Source organism: Thunnus maccoyii, chromosome 15, assembly GCF_910596095.1.
Source record: "Thunnus maccoyii chromosome 15, fThuMac1.1, whole genome shotgun sequence".
Lineage (NCBI taxonomy): Eukaryota > Metazoa > Chordata > Actinopteri > Scombriformes > Scombridae > Thunnus > Thunnus maccoyii.
Window position 1 is genome coordinate 1,491,114 of NC_056547.1, and position 18,129 is coordinate 1,509,242.

At 38.8% G+C, this 18,129-nt stretch overlaps 3 protein-coding genes across 5 annotated transcripts; 1 reads left to right on the plus strand and 2 right to left on the minus strand.

The window, feature by feature from the left end:
• Positions 1-594: 594 nt before the first annotated feature.
• Positions 595-5,398, plus strand: LOC121913188 (glycosylated lysosomal membrane protein). The gene is made up of 7 exons (XM_042435890.1): positions 595-748; positions 1,503-1,664; positions 2,267-2,365; positions 2,991-3,155; positions 3,262-3,480; positions 3,646-3,914; positions 4,015-5,398. The coding sequence occupies exons 1-7, from the start codon at positions 638-640 to the stop codon at positions 4,187-4,189; spliced, it is 1,200 nt and encodes a 399-aa protein (XP_042291824.1). The 5' UTR covers positions 595-637; the 3' UTR covers positions 4,190-5,398.
• A 1,037-nt stretch (positions 5,399-6,435) lies between these two features.
• Positions 6,436-12,905, minus strand: jtb (jumping translocation breakpoint). Its single transcript, XM_042435928.1, has 6 exons — positions 12,712-12,905; positions 10,589-10,918; positions 9,712-9,752; positions 9,534-9,613; positions 8,620-8,699; positions 6,436-7,767 (listed from the first exon to the last, which is right to left on the minus strand). Exons 2-6 carry the CDS (start codon positions 10,675-10,677, stop codon positions 7,611-7,613), a joined length of 447 nt encoding a protein of 148 aa, XP_042291862.1. The 5' UTR covers positions 10,678-10,918; positions 12,712-12,905; the 3' UTR covers positions 6,436-7,610.
• Positions 12,906-14,079: 1,174 nt separating this feature from the next.
• si:ch211-191i18.4 (uncharacterized protein LOC799350 homolog) lies at positions 14,080-18,042 on the minus strand. 3 transcript variants are annotated; one of them, XM_042435942.1, is made up of 5 exons: positions 17,844-18,042; positions 17,649-17,672; positions 17,358-17,521; positions 15,746-15,859; positions 14,080-14,481 (listed from the first exon to the last, which is right to left on the minus strand). In XM_042435942.1, exons 3-5 carry the CDS (start codon positions 17,442-17,444, stop codon positions 14,365-14,367), a joined length of 318 nt encoding a protein of 105 aa, XP_042291876.1. In that variant the 5' UTR covers positions 17,445-17,521; positions 17,649-17,672; positions 17,844-18,042; the 3' UTR covers positions 14,080-14,364. The 3 variants fall into 3 exon arrangements, with proteins under 3 accessions (XP_042291876.1, XP_042291875.1, XP_042291874.1); XM_042435941.1 differs by lacking the exon at positions 17,649-17,672 and having other exon boundaries at positions 17,844-18,041; XM_042435940.1 differs by lacking the exon at positions 17,649-17,672 and having other exon boundaries at positions 17,358-17,577; positions 17,844-17,892.
• Between the last annotated feature and the right edge of the window lie 87 nt (positions 18,043-18,129).

The following is an 18,129-nucleotide window of genomic DNA, read 5'->3' on the forward strand; positions in this document are numbered from 1 at the left end:
TAATACTTATGTACTTTTACTGCAATACTTTAACTACATCAAGCTCATAATACTTATGTACTTTTACTGTAGGAGGATTTTTCATGCAGGACTTCTACATGTAATAGAGTATTTGTACATTGTGGTGTTGGTACTTTCACTGCAGTAAATGATCTGAGTATTTCTTCTATTGCTGTCTATTGATAAACCAGCTGATTGTTTCAGTCACAGTTTGTGTCTAGAGTCTGAATTAACAGACTAATTTCTTTCTGTAGAAAATAATTTGCCATAAAAATACAATACAGTAGTTTAAAATGTACTTATTCATTAAGATAACAGCTGATCTGATCAGGTAATTTGTATTTTACATAATTATTTTACATTTCGTCATGTTTTCAGGTAGTTTTATAGTTTTTATTGCCCTGTTTTTGTCTTGTTAATAATCAGTGTTGTTAATAAAGATTTAAAAAAATAAAGGTAGTTTCAGGTAGATAGTTTTTATTGTCCTGTTTTTGTCTTGTTAATAATCAGTGTTGTTAATAAAGATTTAAAAAATAAAAGTAAAAAAAGCTCTGTCGGGGGGCGGGGCTTCTCCGTGGTCAGCTGACATATGAGGGAGCGGTCATGTGACCTGCGCCGCTGCTCAGTCACAACAACGATGGCGACGATGAAGAAGCGGAGCTGCAGAGTTTCTTCTCTCATTTTTCTGTTTTCTGCCTTCAGTTTGTCTGAAAGTTTGTTCAGCGGAGGAGAAACTTTCAAGAGGAAGGTGAGAAAAGATAAAAAAAATCTACCAGGAAACATTTAAAAAGATCGAGCCGAAGCCGACAACAGACTGACAGGCTCAGAGGAAGTGAAACTGTTTATTTATTTTACTGCTTTTAGTTTAATTTTCTTCTTTTTCTGTAACTACAATTCAGCGGTAAATATCGTCCTTTAACACGTTTCACACAAACAGTCTGCAGCTCCTGAAAACATCTTATTTCTTTTTTTTTGCACAAGATAAAATGCAGTTTGAACATGAAATGTAGTGGAATAGAAGTATGAAGTAGCATCAAACTACCTCAAAATTGTATTTAAGTGCAGTACTTGAGTAAATGTACTTAGTTACTTTCCACCTCTGTTAAAATGGTTAATTATTTTTTTAAACAGATTATTAAAATAATAAACATAATAATATATTAAACAATTTCCTTTATAAAAAATCTTCATAAATATTTGTGCACAGTTATGATGTTACCTGCAACAATTTATAAACAGGCAGTTAACTTATTGATGACTACATGTGATGACGTCATCGTTATTATTATTATTATTATCATGTATTTATTTGTTTTATTGGGAAAGAATATGAAACTGAAAAAAACTATTTAATTGATAGACGAGAGTTTGTGATCAGATTTTCTTCATGTCTGCTGAACGAGTCATTGATCTGTGAAAGTCAATCAATCAGTGTCCTTCATTGATCACTGATAATTGATTATTCATTGGTTAACCCAACATCTCTTCTTCTTCTCTCTCAGGTGACAGTAGAGTTGAACCCCGGCGGGGAGGCGCCTCCTGGTGGCGACCTGCTGCACGCGAGAGCCGTGGGAGACAACGACACGCTGCACTTCCTGTTCTGCAGCCTGGGGGCGCCAACGCTGCTGCTGGTCCACACCAACACGACTTCTTCTACTGTCAAGGTGTGAAGGGTTCACACACACACACACACACACACAGACAGAGTTTATGATTTAATTTGATCTAAACACGTTTTCACTGACTCGTTAGTTTCAGTCTTTGTTCAGTTTAACAGATTGTGATCAGGTGAAATGTGTAAAACTCAATCATAATATGATGGTGTGGATGTCATATCACAGAAAAAATATTACAAATTCAACTGAGAAACTGTTGAAAATAAAAAATTAGAAAATATTCAGACACTAATGTTTGGTTTGATGAATCCAGTGAATTAAATAGAAAAAAGTGTTTTATCTCTTTGTTTCACATAGAAAACGACAATAATTGAGTCCCACTTGTTGATGTATAACTAAAGATATAAATAGTATGAAGTAACTATACTTTGTTTAATGTTCATGTTTGTGGTATTTTAGTTTTCTGAGGTTATTATGCTGCAGTGTCTTGGTAGGTTTGTACACTGTGACTCCTTCAGCTTCAGTTAAAGTATAATAATCATAAACAGATTAAGATAAAGCGAGAGGTCATGTGAGTGACTGTTTTTCTTTTTGAGCTGCTTCAGTTCATGTTCCTGTTCTGTTTGTTTGTTGTGTATTTTTCCTCTCAGGTGAACTGGACTCAGTTTTTGAATCCTAACATCAGCGGCGGCCTGAAGGTGGAGCCAGAGAGCAGCGTCCTGTACAGCAACTCCGTCGTCTTCAGCAGGGTCAGTGTCCTTCCACCTTAAATCCACAAACATCAGTCCACTTTAAACATTCAAACAACATCAGTCCACCTTAAATCAAATAAACATCCTTAGTGCATTTTTAAAGGAAGATTCTGGTTTATTTGAACCTGTATTTCCCATAAATGAGGCCGTTGTGTGTCTTTGTTGTTGTCAAAAGCAGTAGGAGGCTGACGGAGGTTGCCCCGGTAACCGTCGGTAAATGCAAGGCCTTGTTCGGCTGAATCTCAATAACAGAGCTGCAGAGAGCAAAGTTAGTGTGACACTAGACTCATGAGTCTCTAAACGCGTCGCTCAGAGAGACTGAAGACAATCTCCCAGCTTTTGTTGTTGAAACTGGGTGGAAACAATTAGAGTTTAAAAAACCTGCATTGCAGAACCAATCCGAAGTCTTCAGGGCGGTGACGAGGAGAACGGGGGGGAGAGGATCACTTCCAGTAAGGTGCGTCCTTGACAGAATGTAGGTTTACCACCACATTTAGAAATCCCCAGACGATCGGTAGGCGAGGGTCACAATGGCCACATTTATGGGAAATGCAGCAGGTTCAAATAAACCAGTATTTCCCTCATCAGTCCACTTTAACCCTGTGTGTGTGTTTCTGATCAGCTGTTGGAGTACAACGACGTGAACGACACGGCCGAGGTGACCTCTGACCTCTTCCCTCCGTACGAGCTGCAGGACTTCACGTGGTCTCGTCTCAACCTGTCGGATTTTACCGCTCGGCTCTGCGGCGTCGCTGAAACCTTCACCAACGGGTCACTCTGCCTGCAGGTGGGTCGTCATGGTGACACCAGCTGACCTGTGACATCATTAGTGTGTCAGCCTGTCAGTAATCAATAAATAAAGGTTATAAATCTTTTTTTTTTTTTTTCTGCAGCTGTCTGTATTTGAGTCGGAGGGGCGTGATCAGCCCTGGCCCAGTTTGCTGCACACTGCTAACTCCTCCCAGTTGGGGGTGTGGCTTGATGGTGTGTTGCCACGGGCGACTCGTTCCAGGTTCCTATTGGAGCTGCGGGCAGTGGGCGGGGCTTATCCTCTGAACACAGTGGAGGTTCATCGATCGATTGACGACGAGTACACACCGTCAATATTCCAGGTGATCAATCAGAAATTACTAATCATTAACAATCAATCAATTACTTTAATCTAAAATAATTATTAAAAGGAATTTTGACTTAAAGTTGATTTAAAACTGTTGTTTTTGTTTGTTTGTTTTTTTACTATTTAAGTGCTGAACATGTGTTGACCTCTGACCTCTCAGGTGTCTCGGTGGGTGTCGGCGGTGAACAGCAGCTCAGATGTCGGCGGGTTTGTTCAGTGGAAGCCGGTGGCGTACCGGCGCTCCGCTCCAGCTCTCGAGGACGCCACACCGTGCCGTCACTCGGAGCCGCAGCAGCGGAGCGGCGAGGCGGCGGCGTCATCGTCCCGTCTGATCCGAGCGTTCTACACACAACCGGAAACGTTCGGACTCAATGTGAGCTTCGGCCTCGCAGGAGAACCGTTCTACAACAGCACCAGGTTCCTCAGCTGGTCAGTGTTCTGCTTCATCTGTTCAATATCATTATTGATTATTGTTGTATTTATTAGTATTTGTTTTGAATAAAGTTTTCCTCTTCTTCACGTGTTTCAGGACAGTGCTGGTGGGCGTCGGCTCTCCTCCCATTGACTCATTCTCACCGCTGGTCCTCGCCATCATGGCGGTCGGTTTGGGAACTCCCATGATCCTCCTGCTGCTGGGCGGAGTCTGCGTCTGCGTCCGGAAGAGGGCGGCGGCCTCTTCGACAGTCTACGAGCCAATCAACTGACAGCAGAGTCCCGACCAATGAGAGGACAGAGACAGTTTTAAATTTAAAGTTTGTTTTTTAAAGACTCGCTGGTTGAACTGATGAAGGTGATGTCACTCACCTGAAGACCCGCCTCTGACAGTCCGATCAGCCAATCAGAATCCAGGAGATGTTTTTTTTTTTTTTACCTGTTTCATTTTTTTCCCCAGAGATTTTTAATAACTCGTGTTGTATCATTATTATTTGAAATAAGTGGCAAAATTTTCATGATGACATCATCTTTAAGATGAGCCTGTGACGCTCCAGTCAGCCAATCAGAACCCACACGACAACAGTTGTTTAGTTTTTAAAGGTTAGAAAGCTGCTGACAGATCGACTCGTTAGTTTTGATGTTTTGAAACTGATCGATTTGACTGATTTTTGTCTCAAGTAGGATTCAAACCTTTTTTTTTTTTTTTTACAATAAAACTAATTATTCAGATTATTAATTATCATTAAATCCAAACATCTGAGACGATGAGAAAATCAGAAAATGTATCTTTATTTCACTTAAAGTTGCAAAAACAACAACTAATGAATAAGTGACGATGATTTCATGGATTCATTGAGCAGGAAACTCTTCATTAATGTCGACCTTCATACATTAATTTATATATTTATTATATTTCCTGCATTAATGAATCCATGAAATCAAGTTTTATTTTTACTTTAACGTGTTTTAGTAAGGTCTGTTTAGCAGTAGTTCCTGAGCTTTCGATCGTAATGCCGGAGGAAGCTCGCGGTTTCAAACTGTTTCAAGCTGTGAGATGAAACTAAAGAAATGTGACAGTTTTTCTCTGAACGCTTTAAACACTTAACAGCGATTCTTGAAGCAGCATCTCTGAAACCATCAACACTCGTAGTCGATGCAACTTTGTCAAAACTGGAAGCGCTTCTTCCTCTGCTTTACGCTCGGTTTGCAATTTATTGACAAACTTCTAGCAAAACTGTAAACGCTGGTCTCCACATCGCTGCGCTATTTTGCCAAGTTGTCTTCCAACACTGACACATGAAAACACTTTTAGATGACGAGTTGGAACACTATAAATAGATCACAGGTCAACATTTGGTTTGGACAACAATGGAGGCAAATATTGGACAGAGAATAAGAGGGATGCTGTTGTTTGAGGAGTGTTTTTCCCCCTTATTGGTATTGATAATATGTTTGGAATACACATCTGGATACCCGTGTGTGTGTGTGTGTGTTTACTACATGTATGACGAAACTTTGCCAACTGCTTTGTCCTGCACAGAAAAAACCACGAGTGTTTTTCATTTATACTATCAGTGCGTAGTCGGTGCTTCATGCGCTCATTCAAATGATGGTTTGTGACTGTTTTGTCACAGAATTGTTTGCTTTTGTGAGAGATGTCTGTTTTGCTGGTTTGGTGTAAGGTTTTGCAAAAAATAGCCTTTAGCTTCAAAGATGGTGCCTCAGCAATCTGAAAAACGGTAAAAGAACCTTTCGTTCACTGATCAACAGGTGGCAGCAACAAGAACCAGAGAAGAAGACTGTCGGCTGGTAAACACTCGTAAACAATGCTGGTTTCAAACTTTAAAATACTGGTAAATGGTAAATGGACTGTACTTGTATAGCGCCTTTCTAGTCTTCCAACCACTCAAAGCGCTTCTTACACTACGAATCACATTCACACACTGATGGTTCAGCCATCAGGACCAATTTGGGGTTCAGTATCTTGCCCAAGGACACGTCGACATGTGGACTGGAGGAGCCGGGAATCGAACCGCTGATCTTCCGATTAGTGGACGACCCGCTCTACCTCCTGAGCCGCAGCCGCCCCTTAACAAAATATTTCCTCAACCACAAAGACACATTTAGTGTCAACATCTCTTATTGAAAAGAAAAGCTGAGAGGATGTTTGAGACTCGATGTATCGTTGGAAATATTATTCAGTTTGTTTTTGTTCTTCAGATTTGATGCAGCGAGTCCTTAAACGTCAGAGGAAGCTGTTTATTTTCATATTAAATGATTGTTGCTTTGTTTTATTGGAGAGTTCGGGAGGAATGTAAAATGTTCAAAAGGTTTCTGATCAGACTGAAAACTGATTTTTACTTAAATTAAAACTGTTTCGTTTTACTGAATTCTTCCAGTTAAAGTGAGATTTTGTGTCTTGGCCACATGTGGAAATTCCAACTGACAGAATGTTGAGTCTTCCTTCGTTTCCCATGATCCTCTTGCTTTAAAGAACTACAAACATGTCACCTGCTGAGATACAGTCAGTTTATTCTTTAACTTCAGAGATAAAATCATTGAAATGTTGAACAGAAACACAAAGTCATGAATTAAATTTGTTTCATGCTTCATGTTCAACTTTGTTTAGTTTTTTCAGATTTTTCTATTTTAGTTTTTTAACATTTTAAAAGTTTTTATCTCAAACATGTTTCAGTTGGTCAGTTTTTAACAAACTTATTCTGGCTCAGTTTATTTCATCTGAAACAGAAAAATACAACAAAACGTATTTACAATCAAAACCAGAAAATAATTTCAACCTCCGTCTGTTTTAACCGGCGCTGCGTTCACAGACACTCAGACATTTAACTATCAGCTGCTGAATGAAACATTTAGTCGCATCTCTGACATCACAGCAGGTTTAGATGAGGATGATGATGATGATGATGATGATGATGTAACTACTTCGTCTCTCCATCGGATTTATTCACAAACTAGATTTCAGAGGAAAACAAGTCCGTCACATCTGTTCAGTTCAAATCTCAGTTTGACCAATCAGAGCCCGGCAGGAAGTGACGCCATCCAATCAGGTGAAGGAAGAGTTCAACTCTTTTCTGGATCCAGGATCAGAGCGATCCGGTTCCCTTCTGATCTGTTTCACTTTTTTACGTTTTCCTTCGATCACAAAATCACATTTCAACAATTTAAAATCTGAAACCAAAAACTAAACTTTTTAAAACATTTTGAAGTGTTTATCTTTAAAGTGTTTCAACAACCTCAGGGTCCTAAAACCCTCCAGTTCAAAGCGGATCAGCTTTAGGTCATTTAATTAATTTTCATCATCTAAACATGACGTCATCTTCAGATTCACGTCGACATTTTTATATTCTCGTGTTTCACGCTGCGTGTAGAACTTATTACAGAGAATATAATCCAACAGCTGATATTATTGATTATTGATAGAGAAGTTAATTTACTGATGAAGGAAAATGGAAAAGTGAAATCAGCTCAGAGTCTCCGTGTCACTGCTGCTCGTCTCGTTTCTGACTTCTCTTTAAATAAAGTTGAAAATGAAAAAAATAAAAACAGTTGAGTTCTCTGCAGGGTTCTTTAGTCCTGGTCCCTGCTGGATCTCAGAGTCCACATCACTTTTAAACTCTACGTGATGTTAAAATACTGCTCAAAACCGGACCCGGTCCTGGTCCCGGTGTCCTAGATGGACTCGATCTGGCGGCGGACCTTCTCGGAGGCGAGGCGGTCGAGCCAGCGCTGCCGGATGACCACGAGTACGGCGAAGAGCGCCGTTAGAGCCAACATGGCCGCCTCGAACTTCCAGAAGAGATGTTCCTCCATCACTGCAGAGCGACAGCTGCAGGAAGTTACAAACACAAACAGTACTGTGAAAATCCTGCTGTACTTCCTGTCACGAGCTGAATTTATTTGATCATTTTGTGCTGAATTAAATTCTACAAAACAATTTTCATATCTGGCTGAATGATGTGAACAGATAGAAGAAACTGATGAAGCAGTCCTTCCTTTTGCAATCACAATAACACAAATTCAAGAAATCTCTGCAAATTTTGCTTGCCTGGTGGAATCAGATACATTGACTAGAGTGGCCGCGATCAGCTCCAGCAGCCGCGTTGGAGCTGGAACGCGGCGCACACGCACCCGGTGGAATTCAGGGGTAAGGTAACGAAAACACAATGATTCTTATTTACAGGTGATTATACACTAATTAAAACATATTTATGAATATTATATTCTATTCCTGCCAAGTCTGTTCCACTGGATGCCACTAAATTCTACACACTGGTCCTTTAATTAAGGCTTATAAATGAAACTCAAGTACAGTATTTTCAACGGTTCTCATGTTCAGAAAATACATTCAAGGATCAGCACTGAAACATAGTTGTTTATGTGATATGCAGTATGCTTTTTATCCAAGGAAGTGATAACATATGACTCTTCATTGGTAGTAAGACAGAGAAAAAAAAATCGCATTATTTTCCTTTATGTGCAATTTTTCCTAATTCCTGCTATTTTGCTGCAGAAAAAGCACATAAAACATCACATCATGTTGTTTTGTGTCTGGTTGAGACACACGTACCACTTTTGTTTATATGTGTTCTTTAAAAGAAAACCTAAGAAAAAGTAAATAACAAAAACAAAAAGAAAACTAGACGAGAAACTAAATAACATTTCAGGATCTCAGTCTGACCTCTTGTACTCGTCTTTGTTGGATTTGGTGCAGTTGACTCTCTCCACGTATCCCGTCTGTCCGCAGGCCAACCACGACTTCTGAAACGCAACACACACACATTTATCACGTCAACCATCAACACACATACCAGGGAGGGAAATTCACGGGGCAAAATGCCTCTAAAAAATGTAAAGTTAACCTTGAAATTGGGACGGTGGTTAAAGACCTAATGTATTTTGCAAAGCATGTCTGGATTTTGCTCTGTATTCATAGTGTGACTGGGAAATGTCTGGGACAGCTGGGCTTCCGTACCTCCTCCTCCTGCTCCAGTGCTGTGAGGTTGTGAGGCGTCAACGTTACCAACATGGAGCGTTTTTTTATTTCGCAAACCTTTCACACTTCCAACTGAGTCACAGTCAGTTGGAAATGAAAGCAGGTTAAGAAATGAGGACAGTGGCTGAGCCCTGAGGCTTAAAAAGCTACCAGAGCTGTCAGAGCGCATGTTATTTTACACCATAGAGTGCCAAACATGACATGCAGACAATCAGCAATGTTGTTGAGATGTTGAACTCTGACGCTGTTATGTAACGTTGTGTTTATTGTTGATACGTTTGAAATCTGATGTGTAAAAATACTCACACAGTTAGAATCTGTAACTGGGATTTTAACTCAGTGTGAGTATTTTTATACATTAAATATTCTTGCATCATAAGTTTGGCTGCTTTTTTCAATAAGAGCCATTGAATATTAGTCTGTCATGCAACATCATCATCCAACCACCATCACTGAATAGCTGCTTCCATTAGTCTCACCAGTTCACTAACATCATGCAAGCTAACACGATGAGCTAACTAGTATGTTAAGCTAACAACATGTTAATCTTCAAATCTTTAAATGTTCTTCATACTCATTCAGAAATATCAAACTCGTACCGTCTGGAAGGAGTTGCACTGAGAACACTCCATCGTCACCACGAACTCCTCCAGCAGCCAGCAGGGGGCGACCGCAGCTGCTGCAGGACAAACAGAGATCGGAGGTCACACTTTGATTGTTCTGATGGAGAACCTAATGTTCTGACAGAACACTGAGTTGGTTTGAGGTGTTTGGTACCTGCAGTTTTCTCTTCACTCAGCAGAGCCGCTCCAAACACTCTGAAAAACAAACAGGAACAAATCAGACCAGGTTCTGGTTCTCACTCAGTTTCAGGTGTTCTTTTAGTGCTGGTTTAGTTCTCCTGAGAAAAAAATATCTGGCTCTTCAGCTGCTAGATGTTCTTCACTTAGTCTATCTGCTGTTTGCTGCTGAGCAGGTAGTGTACCGTGGCTTTATCAAAGTGAACAAACCCAACATAACAGTCATTATGACCCTTTGAAGTACTCACCACAACCCTCTAAAAGGATCACTAGAACCACTTAAAAAACATTTGAAACTCATAAAGGACCATTAGAATCCCCTAAAAGACTACAAGAAGCACCAGAACCACCTAAAGGACCATTAGAACCTCTTAAAGGACTACTAGAATCACCTCAAGGACTATTAGCACCCTCTACATAACTAATAGACTAGTCCAAAGGATCACTAGAACCACCCAAAGGACTACTAGAAACACGTAAAGGACCATTATAAACTCATATAGGACTGTTATAACCTCCTAAAGGATTACTATAACCCTTCAAAGGACTACTAGAACCACCTAAATGACCATTAGAACTACATATAGGACTACTAGAACTACGCAAAGGACTAATAAGAGTACCTAAAGGACTACTAGAACCCTTGGCAGGACTACTACAACAGCCCAAAGGATCACTAGAACCATCCAAAGGACTACTAGAAATACCTAAAGGACTAGTAGAATTACCAAAAGGACCATTAGAAACACCTAAAATGACTAATAGGATCCCCAATAGATGACTAACCCTAATGAGGACCACTTGAATCATCTCAATTACCACTAGAAACTCCCCAGTCCCTAGATTGGACTTACCTGAGGGACACGAGGCCCCAGAATAGGGCGTGCAGGGCGAGGATTCGAGGCCGACAGCACGCCACGGGGATCCGACAGTCGCTCTCCATCAGCCTGCTCCTCCACCAGGACGATACCACAGCCACAATGTCTGTCTCTCTGACTGTCTGTCTGACTGTCTGTCTGTCTGTCTGACTGTCTGTCTATCTATCTGACTATATGTCTGACTGACTATATGTCTCTCTCTGAGTTTCTGTTTGTCTCTCTTTGAGTGTCTGTTTGTCTGTTTACATGATGATCTAACTGAACTGTGGGTTCATTTTTGGTTTAAAGTCTCAAGGCTGCCGAAACCTGAAAGATAAAACAGAACAGATCAATCAATCAGTCAGGCTGGTTAGCTCTGATCAACACCACTCTGATCAATCACAGCATTCACACTCGTTAACAGAATCATTCTGTTTTTAAAAAGTTAATCTGAAGCTCAGCTGGTGACGACTCACTGTGTTTTGAAGTTTATCAGTCAGCTGATTGCAGATGATTGATCAATACTATTATGTATCGTCTGTTTCATCACAGTTTCAACATACATTTCCTTTTTTATCAACACGAAGAGTTTTACTTCATTTACTTCTAGTTCTGAATCATTTGTACAATCTTTGCATTGGAGAAAACATTTATTAGATTCTGAATGTTCTCCTAGAACGAGAAAGTTTGATAAACACAAAGTTCATGTACTTTATTTCATATTTTACATAATAATCTTCTCCATCGTGATCTCTGATTTCTGTCTCCAGACTCTGCAATAATTATTTAATTTTTTTTTATTTTTAGTTGGGTGAATGCTGTTTTTCTTCTGTAAAGTTAGTTCTGTTTTTTTGGAGTTAGGTTCAAACTAGGGATGTGCCAGTATCAAATTTTCACGCTACGATTATTGTAGGTAAAAATATCACGGTAAACGATATCAGCACAAAAAGAAAGTTTACTGAAATCCTACTATTAGTGCTAAAATATAGTTAAATGACTCCACACCATGATCATCTTGGATTATATTCATGATCTGTATGTTGCAGTTTTATTACAGTTAAACAGTTAAATACTGGGACAGCTAACTTCAAATCACTTTAAACGCAGCTCAGTGTTGGATTCTAAGCACACGTCACTGTGGTATAATATTATACGTTTTATTAGCACATCTCTAATTCAAACATTCAAAAATGAGCCCAACTTCCAGCCAAACTTTTTCTCGGTTGTACTGGGTTATGTGACAGAAACAAATAGTTATATTATTAATTTTATTAAAAATGTTAATTTTTCAAGTTGAAGGGATAAATTCAGAATGTTTCCAAAATCGACCTCTTTTTGGAAAGATATTAAGCAAATAGAAATAATGATCCTGGAAATGACTTAAGCGTCGGGAAAAGTTCATCTGATTCAGGTTTATTGCCAAGTAGGTTTGCACATACAAGGCATTTGCTTTGGTGTTGTGGTGCATGAAAATAATAAACAGAAGGTAAGTGAAAAGGGCTATTGAATTATACATCGTGACTAAGAATTAATAAAAAATGTGTTGCTGTGAACACAATATACATAACTAAAATATTCCACGTTTGTTAATACTGATAATTGGTAATCCCTTACAATAATTAATTCTTGGTAAAAGGAAAAAGTTGGGATCAAACAACTTTACAATAACTACAGTTTCAGTTTCATCAAAGTCTCAGTTTCATCTAAATTTACAGTTTTAAACAGGAAACTGGGTAGAAATGATTCCTTTAATGAGACCAGTAAAGTAAAACGTTCGTATTACTTCTTGTTGTTCCGTTTTTATCTCTGACGTTTAAATCACTGAAACTTTCAGACCCAAAACAAATCTGAGTTAGCAAGGGAGCTAACGAAGCTAATCACGATTCCAGATTATTATTTTACTAAAATAAATGACACAGTAAATGATCTCAGTTTAAAGTTAGTATCGAGTTACGGTTAAGTGTTATCTAACACCTTAATTAACGCTGAGTGTTTGTGTCGTTGAGAAATGTTATCCAGCTGTCTGCCTGCTAATGCTAACAGTTAACATGCGAACACTGTTTTTATCCGCAGCTACATGCTAACGTTAGCTTAGCATAGCTCCGGGTCTGACCACTCACCGGAACCCGCTGAAACAGCCGCCATCTTAACATCAAGCCGGGAAGCGACAGGAGAAAGAAAAACTGTCCGAAAACGGGCTAAAGCTGCCGTTTGACGGGGTTCTGATATAATCCACCGACTGTTAACAGGATCGATCAGCAGCCGAGACCGACAAGGTGGTGTCTAATTACACAGTTAACACTTCCGGTAGAGAACCTTCACAATAAACGTGTAATTTCCATGGATTCTACAAAAAAAGCAAGAAAAGAAAAAGGGACACCACACATTACATTATATTATTATATATGAGAGTCACTTCATGCTTTCATTAGAGATATTTAAATTCATGGTATGTTTGTGTTTTGTGCTGCTTTGTACTGTCCTTGTTGAGTTTCATGTCGAAATGTATGTATATGTATTGTTGAATTGTGTTTTGTGCTTAAATGTATGTATATGTATTGTTGAGTCTTGTGCAGTTTCACGTATTTCATGAAACTTTCGTTCAGTTTTATTTTTATGTATTTTACTGTTGAGTTTTATGTATCTTAAAAGCACATCTAGGGACGGGTGTTGTGTTGCAAACTAGCTTAGGCTAAGTGCTATATACTTTCTCCTATGCAAATAAATATTAAATAAATAAATAAATATGAATGTATAATAAGGAAATAACAAATTGATCCAGGTTTGTTTCTTTTGGATCTTTCAGGCTCTCAGATCTGTGTATAATGTCATCTCATGTAATGTGTATGTCCCCCTTTTCATCCCTTAAGGTTTGTGATCTGTGTCTGAAAATTCAATAAAATGTTGTGTCATTAACTAATGAATAATTTCAGCCCTAGTTCTAAACATTTCACAACCGTCTTGAAAATCTGTGTAATTGTTACCTCAGCTTCCACCATTAAACCGTTTTTGATACAAAACTGCTTCTGCTTTCCCAAATGTAAAAATTAACCTTTACTTTGAAGGTAGACAGATGCGTCACTTCCGGTCCCCGCGTGGCCTCGTTCTGGTGTTGTGTTGGAAACGTAAACGTTGGACAGACATGTTACGTCATCAGAGTGTTTCTGCAGCCTTCAGGTTCATGATCAGGTTAATGGTTGAATAAGATAAATTAAACAACAAATATGACTTTCATTCATTTATACTTTTATAGAGCTTCTATAGAACTTTTCCTTTCACAACTGGGATAACTCTATCTGCTGAGGAAGACCATCAAAAGCTCCAGGACAGCTACTAAATGGACCTTGTGGTGTGATTTTTTTTATCAGCTTCTATTTCAGCTTTTATTTATTCATGTATTCATTTTTTTTATGTTTTTCTTTTGTTATCAGATACAATATATATTTTCCATACATGTTTAGCATCTTTTTTTATATATTAATACAACACATCATAAATAATAAAACAAATGAAATCCACAATAAACAGCTCAAAACTAAAATATAAAATTAAACTATTCATATTCTGTGTTGAAAGTTTGTGTGTGAATGTTTTAAAGCCACGGGACGACTTTTCTTACACTTCTGAAGTTTAAAAACAAAGACGAGAACAACGTTTTTTCTCACAGTTCAGTTCCATTCATGGAGGGAATGTTTGTTGTCCGACAAAATAAACACAAAGGACAGTTTATGATAAAGTTGAGTCCCAGCAGGTCAAACATGTCATCATCATCTTCACAGACTGCGGAGGAAGAAGTGTGAACACCTGGAGCCGCGTGGACAACGACACACCTGACCAGACTGGCTCCGCCCCCAAGTCCGCCCCCACCAGCAGTACTTCTCCAGGTTACACTGAAAGAGAGACGGGAGACCATCTGATCCCTCTAAATAACAAACAGCCCAAAGCAGATTTAATTACTGTAATGTCCCGATTATAAGACAACGCCTCCCTTTCCTGAAGCTGTTTAAGTAGAAAAGACATTTTGAAGATACAACACTTTGAGAACAGTGTAAAAATACTCCATTACAAGTAAAAGTCCTGCATGAAAAATCCCACTTATGTAAAAGTACATAAGTTAAAGTATTATTATATTTCTCATCCTCAAATATAAGACAACCTTTTCAAATGTCATTTCCAGCATAAAATATTGTCTTACATTTAGGACAATGCAGAAAAAATATAGATGAGTTTTTCTGTTGTTATTCAAGCTAACGCCATCTCAGTGACTCTGCAGCTCCTCTCGGCTTTATGGAGCTTTATAGTGAGTTTCAGCTCGTTGTTTATCTGTCCGGCTGCAACTTTACTGTTCTGGTTCACTCTCAGTGTCTCATAGCGTCGTTTTCAGAGAAAAAGCTGTAAAAAGCCGCTGTACACTACCTTAAAAGCAATCAACTTAAAAGCTGATGCTATGTCAGTGTTGTGTTCACTGCATGTTTCTGCTGGAAACTAGTTGACAAAACATTAGTTATTGATCAGTTATTGCAGGTTTAACGACATTGATTTTATGGGGTTACAGGTTTGTTCAGGAGTGGAATGTCCACAAAACGTTAGCATAGCTGTCCTGATATTTATTTAGGCATTTGGGGAAGTTCACACTCCAGAGTTAGTTTCAAAGCAGCCATGTCCTTCATTATGCAGAACTTTACGACTTAATAAAATCTAAACGGGTGAGTTATAAAAAAATTCACCCCCCGTACAGTTGTCATGAAAGAGGAAATTAGCTACAGAGACCAAAACCGTTGTTTGTACCAGGCTGTAAACATGTTTATTTCTGCTGTAAAGTTGGGTATTTTAACATGGGGGTCTATGGGGATTGACTCGCTTTTAGAGCCTCAAGTGGCCATTCAAGGAACTGCAGTTTTTGGCTTCATTTTATAACCCCGGAGGTTACTGCTTGTTCCAAACAAGGTTATGTTACAACAAATAACACAACAAACTAAAATCTTTGCTTTATTCTCCCCTCCATCCTCCAAACAAGCTCTCAAACTCTTGTTAATTTGTTAACTCGTGTTAGTGAATGATCACAGACTGAAGCTCTGCTGCATAAATCACTCAACCGTTTAAAGTTGTCATCACACAGTTTGTGCTTTAAGGTTCGGAGATGCTTGTTTTTACCAGAACGGTGACTCTGCGTCTCTTCAGGCGTCGACAGAGTCCAGGAAGTCGACGGAAGCCGTCGTTCTTCAGAGAGGTGACGATGTTTGACTCCGAGTTCACTGCAGCTTCAACCTGACGCACAGAAACACCAACATGTCAATCAAGACGACAACATCCATCTTTTATTACTCTTTGCCTCACAAAGCTCACAGGTAGATGTTTACTGTCTGAATGTTCTGCAGTTTGTTTCTGTTTTATTTTGACATGTTTGAATGAAGGATTTAAATGTTGAAAACTTTCTTCCTTCTGTTGTAATTTGTTCTGTTTTGATCAAATACCTCAACACTTCAGCCCCTGAAACCTTTTAGCACTTGTTGATCGTTTGTTGCACTACTTCCTTGTTGTTTCTTATGCACGTGTCTACTTCCAGTCATTTCTTACTTTAATCATCTCTCAGTCTTATCACACTTATACCTGCTCAGCTACTTAAGTGTTTGTAGTACGGCTCTTTCTGAGTCACTGTCCTCTAATGCTTGATTGTCTCGTCTCGCTTGTAAGTCTCTTTGGATAAAAGCATCAGCCAAATGACAAAATGCAAATGTAAAATGAAAACAATGTCTTGTTTTTATGATGTAAAGTGAGAACGTGTCAACAGAAGTTTGTTTTCACAATCGTCTGTTGATGAAGGGAAGTTTCTCTGTGCTCACCTTAAAGGACGGGTTCACAATTTTTTAAGTGTCTTAAACCAACAGTCAGGAGCCCAAATGAACATTAAAGCTGTTTTTCTTGTTGTAATCATTCCTCCTGTTCATACTGACCATTAGAAGATCCCTTCATAATGACCTTACAATGGAAGTGATGGGGGACAAAATCCACAGTCCTCCTTCTGTGCAAAAATGTATTTAAAAGTTTATCTGAAGCTAGTATGAAGCTTCAGCGTCCAAATGAGTCAAATCAAGTAGATATCTTTCAACGTTACAGTCTTTTTAGTGCCAAAGTCCCTCTTTTTGTTACTATACTTCCACCTGCAGCTCAACAGGGAAACACTGTCCGAGGAAACACAAAGAGGGAATTTGATGCTAAAAAGACTGTAAATGTGTCAGATATCCACTTGATGTGACTAACTCAGACTGCTGAAGCTGAATAGAAGCTTCACACAGACTTTTAAATGACTGTGTGGACACACTGTGGATTTTGGCCTCCATCACTTCCATTGAAAGCACATTTGAAGGATCTTTTAATATCCAGTATGAACAGGAGGAATGATTACAGCGAGGAAAACCTCTTTCACTGCTCATATGGACACCTGACTGCTGTTTTAACACACACTTGAAAAATTGTGAACCTGTCCTTTAAATCTCTGTTGAACACCTGGACGTACCTGAATGATTTATCACAACTAGTTTGGAGCCAATTGTGGTTCAGTATACAACATATACTAGTGTGATGTAGACACTTGATGCCTCCAGTGCACAAACACTGAGAATGGATTTTACAGTGAAGTAGGAGACTCCTGTGTCCAAAAGTTAAACTTTAGAAATATTAATATTTACATATTTGAATGAATTTTTAACAATTTACATGTAGTTTAACCTTAACTGTGTTCTTTCCCAGCATGCACCTGTCCTACCTGCGGTGGAGGTGTCGGCAGACTGCATTTGACTGTTTGCAGACAGACGCAGCAGATCAGCAGCAGAAAGACTGCACACAGCTTCATCTGTCAATCAACTGTCAATCAACTGTCAATAAAAAAGGACTCTGTTCATCCACCGCTTGATCTCTCGTCTTCTTCTTCTGTGGGAATAAAAGCAGTCGGCAGTTGAGGGAGGAAACATGATAATCCTCTTAGTCTGGTTTAAGAGTCACATGACATCATGATGACATCACACACATACACACACACACACACACACACACACACCTCTGAGTGAGCTGTACAGTCCACCTGAGACAGACAAAAGAAATTAAAGCTGATGACAATGACGTCTACAGAGAATAAATGTCATAAACACTCATTAAATGAGTTAACAAATAATAATAAATAAACACAATTAGACTTAAATTAAAATAAATAATAATAATAATAATAACAACAATAATAATAATATAACGTTACCTTTGCTAACTGGACGCTTCCCTTCAGTCTGGTTGCTGCTTTCTCGAACTCTGGAGCTAATTTCTTACATCAACCACACCTGAGAGGTGAGGAAGAGGAGCATGAGGAGGAAGGTGAGGATGAGGAAGTAGAGGAAGATGAGGGGGAAGGAGGACGAGGAGGTAGGAAAGACTAGGAATGAAATTTTGTAATTCAGTAAGAATAATATCTTAGGAGAACAAAGCTGATAGAGAGAATATAACTTTATTTAATTAATTTTATTTTTCTCTAATTTTCCCTTCTTTTA

Excerpts from the sequence above, each read along its gene's own strand:
- LOC121913188 (XM_042435890.1), top strand. The coding sequence starts at position 638 with ATGGCGACGATGAAGAAGCGGAGCTGCAGAGTTTCTTCTCTCATTTTT. Across the intron at positions 1,665-2,266 it reads CGACTTCTTCTACTGTCAAG|GTGAACTGGACTCAGTTTTT; the intron begins GTGTGAAGGGTT and ends TTTTCCTCTCAG. Across the intron at positions 2,366-2,990 it reads ACTCCGTCGTCTTCAGCAGG|CTGTTGGAGTACAACGACGT; the intron begins GTCAGTGTCCTT and ends GTTTCTGATCAG.
- jtb (XM_042435928.1), bottom strand. The coding sequence starts at position 10,677 with ATGGAGAGCGACTGTCGGATCCCCGTGGCGTGCTGTCGGCCTCGAATC. Across the intron at positions 9,614-9,711 it reads GAGTGAAGAGAAAACTGCAG|CAGCTGCGGTCGCCCCCTGC; the intron begins GTACCAAACACC and ends TTTGTCCTGCAG. Across the intron at positions 7,768-8,619 it reads AACAAAGACGAGTACAAGAG|CTGTCGCTCTGCAGTGATGG; the intron begins GTCAGACTGAGA and ends AACTTCCTGCAG.
- si:ch211-191i18.4 (XM_042435942.1), bottom strand. The coding sequence starts at position 17,444 with ATGAAGCTGTGTGCAGTCTTTCTGCTGCTGATCTGCTGCGTCTGTCTG. Across the intron at positions 15,860-17,357 it reads TGCCGACACCTCCACCGCAG|GTTGAAGCTGCAGTGAACTC; the intron begins GTAGGACAGGTG and ends TCTGTGCGTCAG. Across the intron at positions 14,482-15,745 it reads GACGCAGAGTCACCGTTCTG|TGTAACCTGGAGAAGTACTG; the intron begins GTAAAAACAAGC and ends TCTCTCTTTCAG.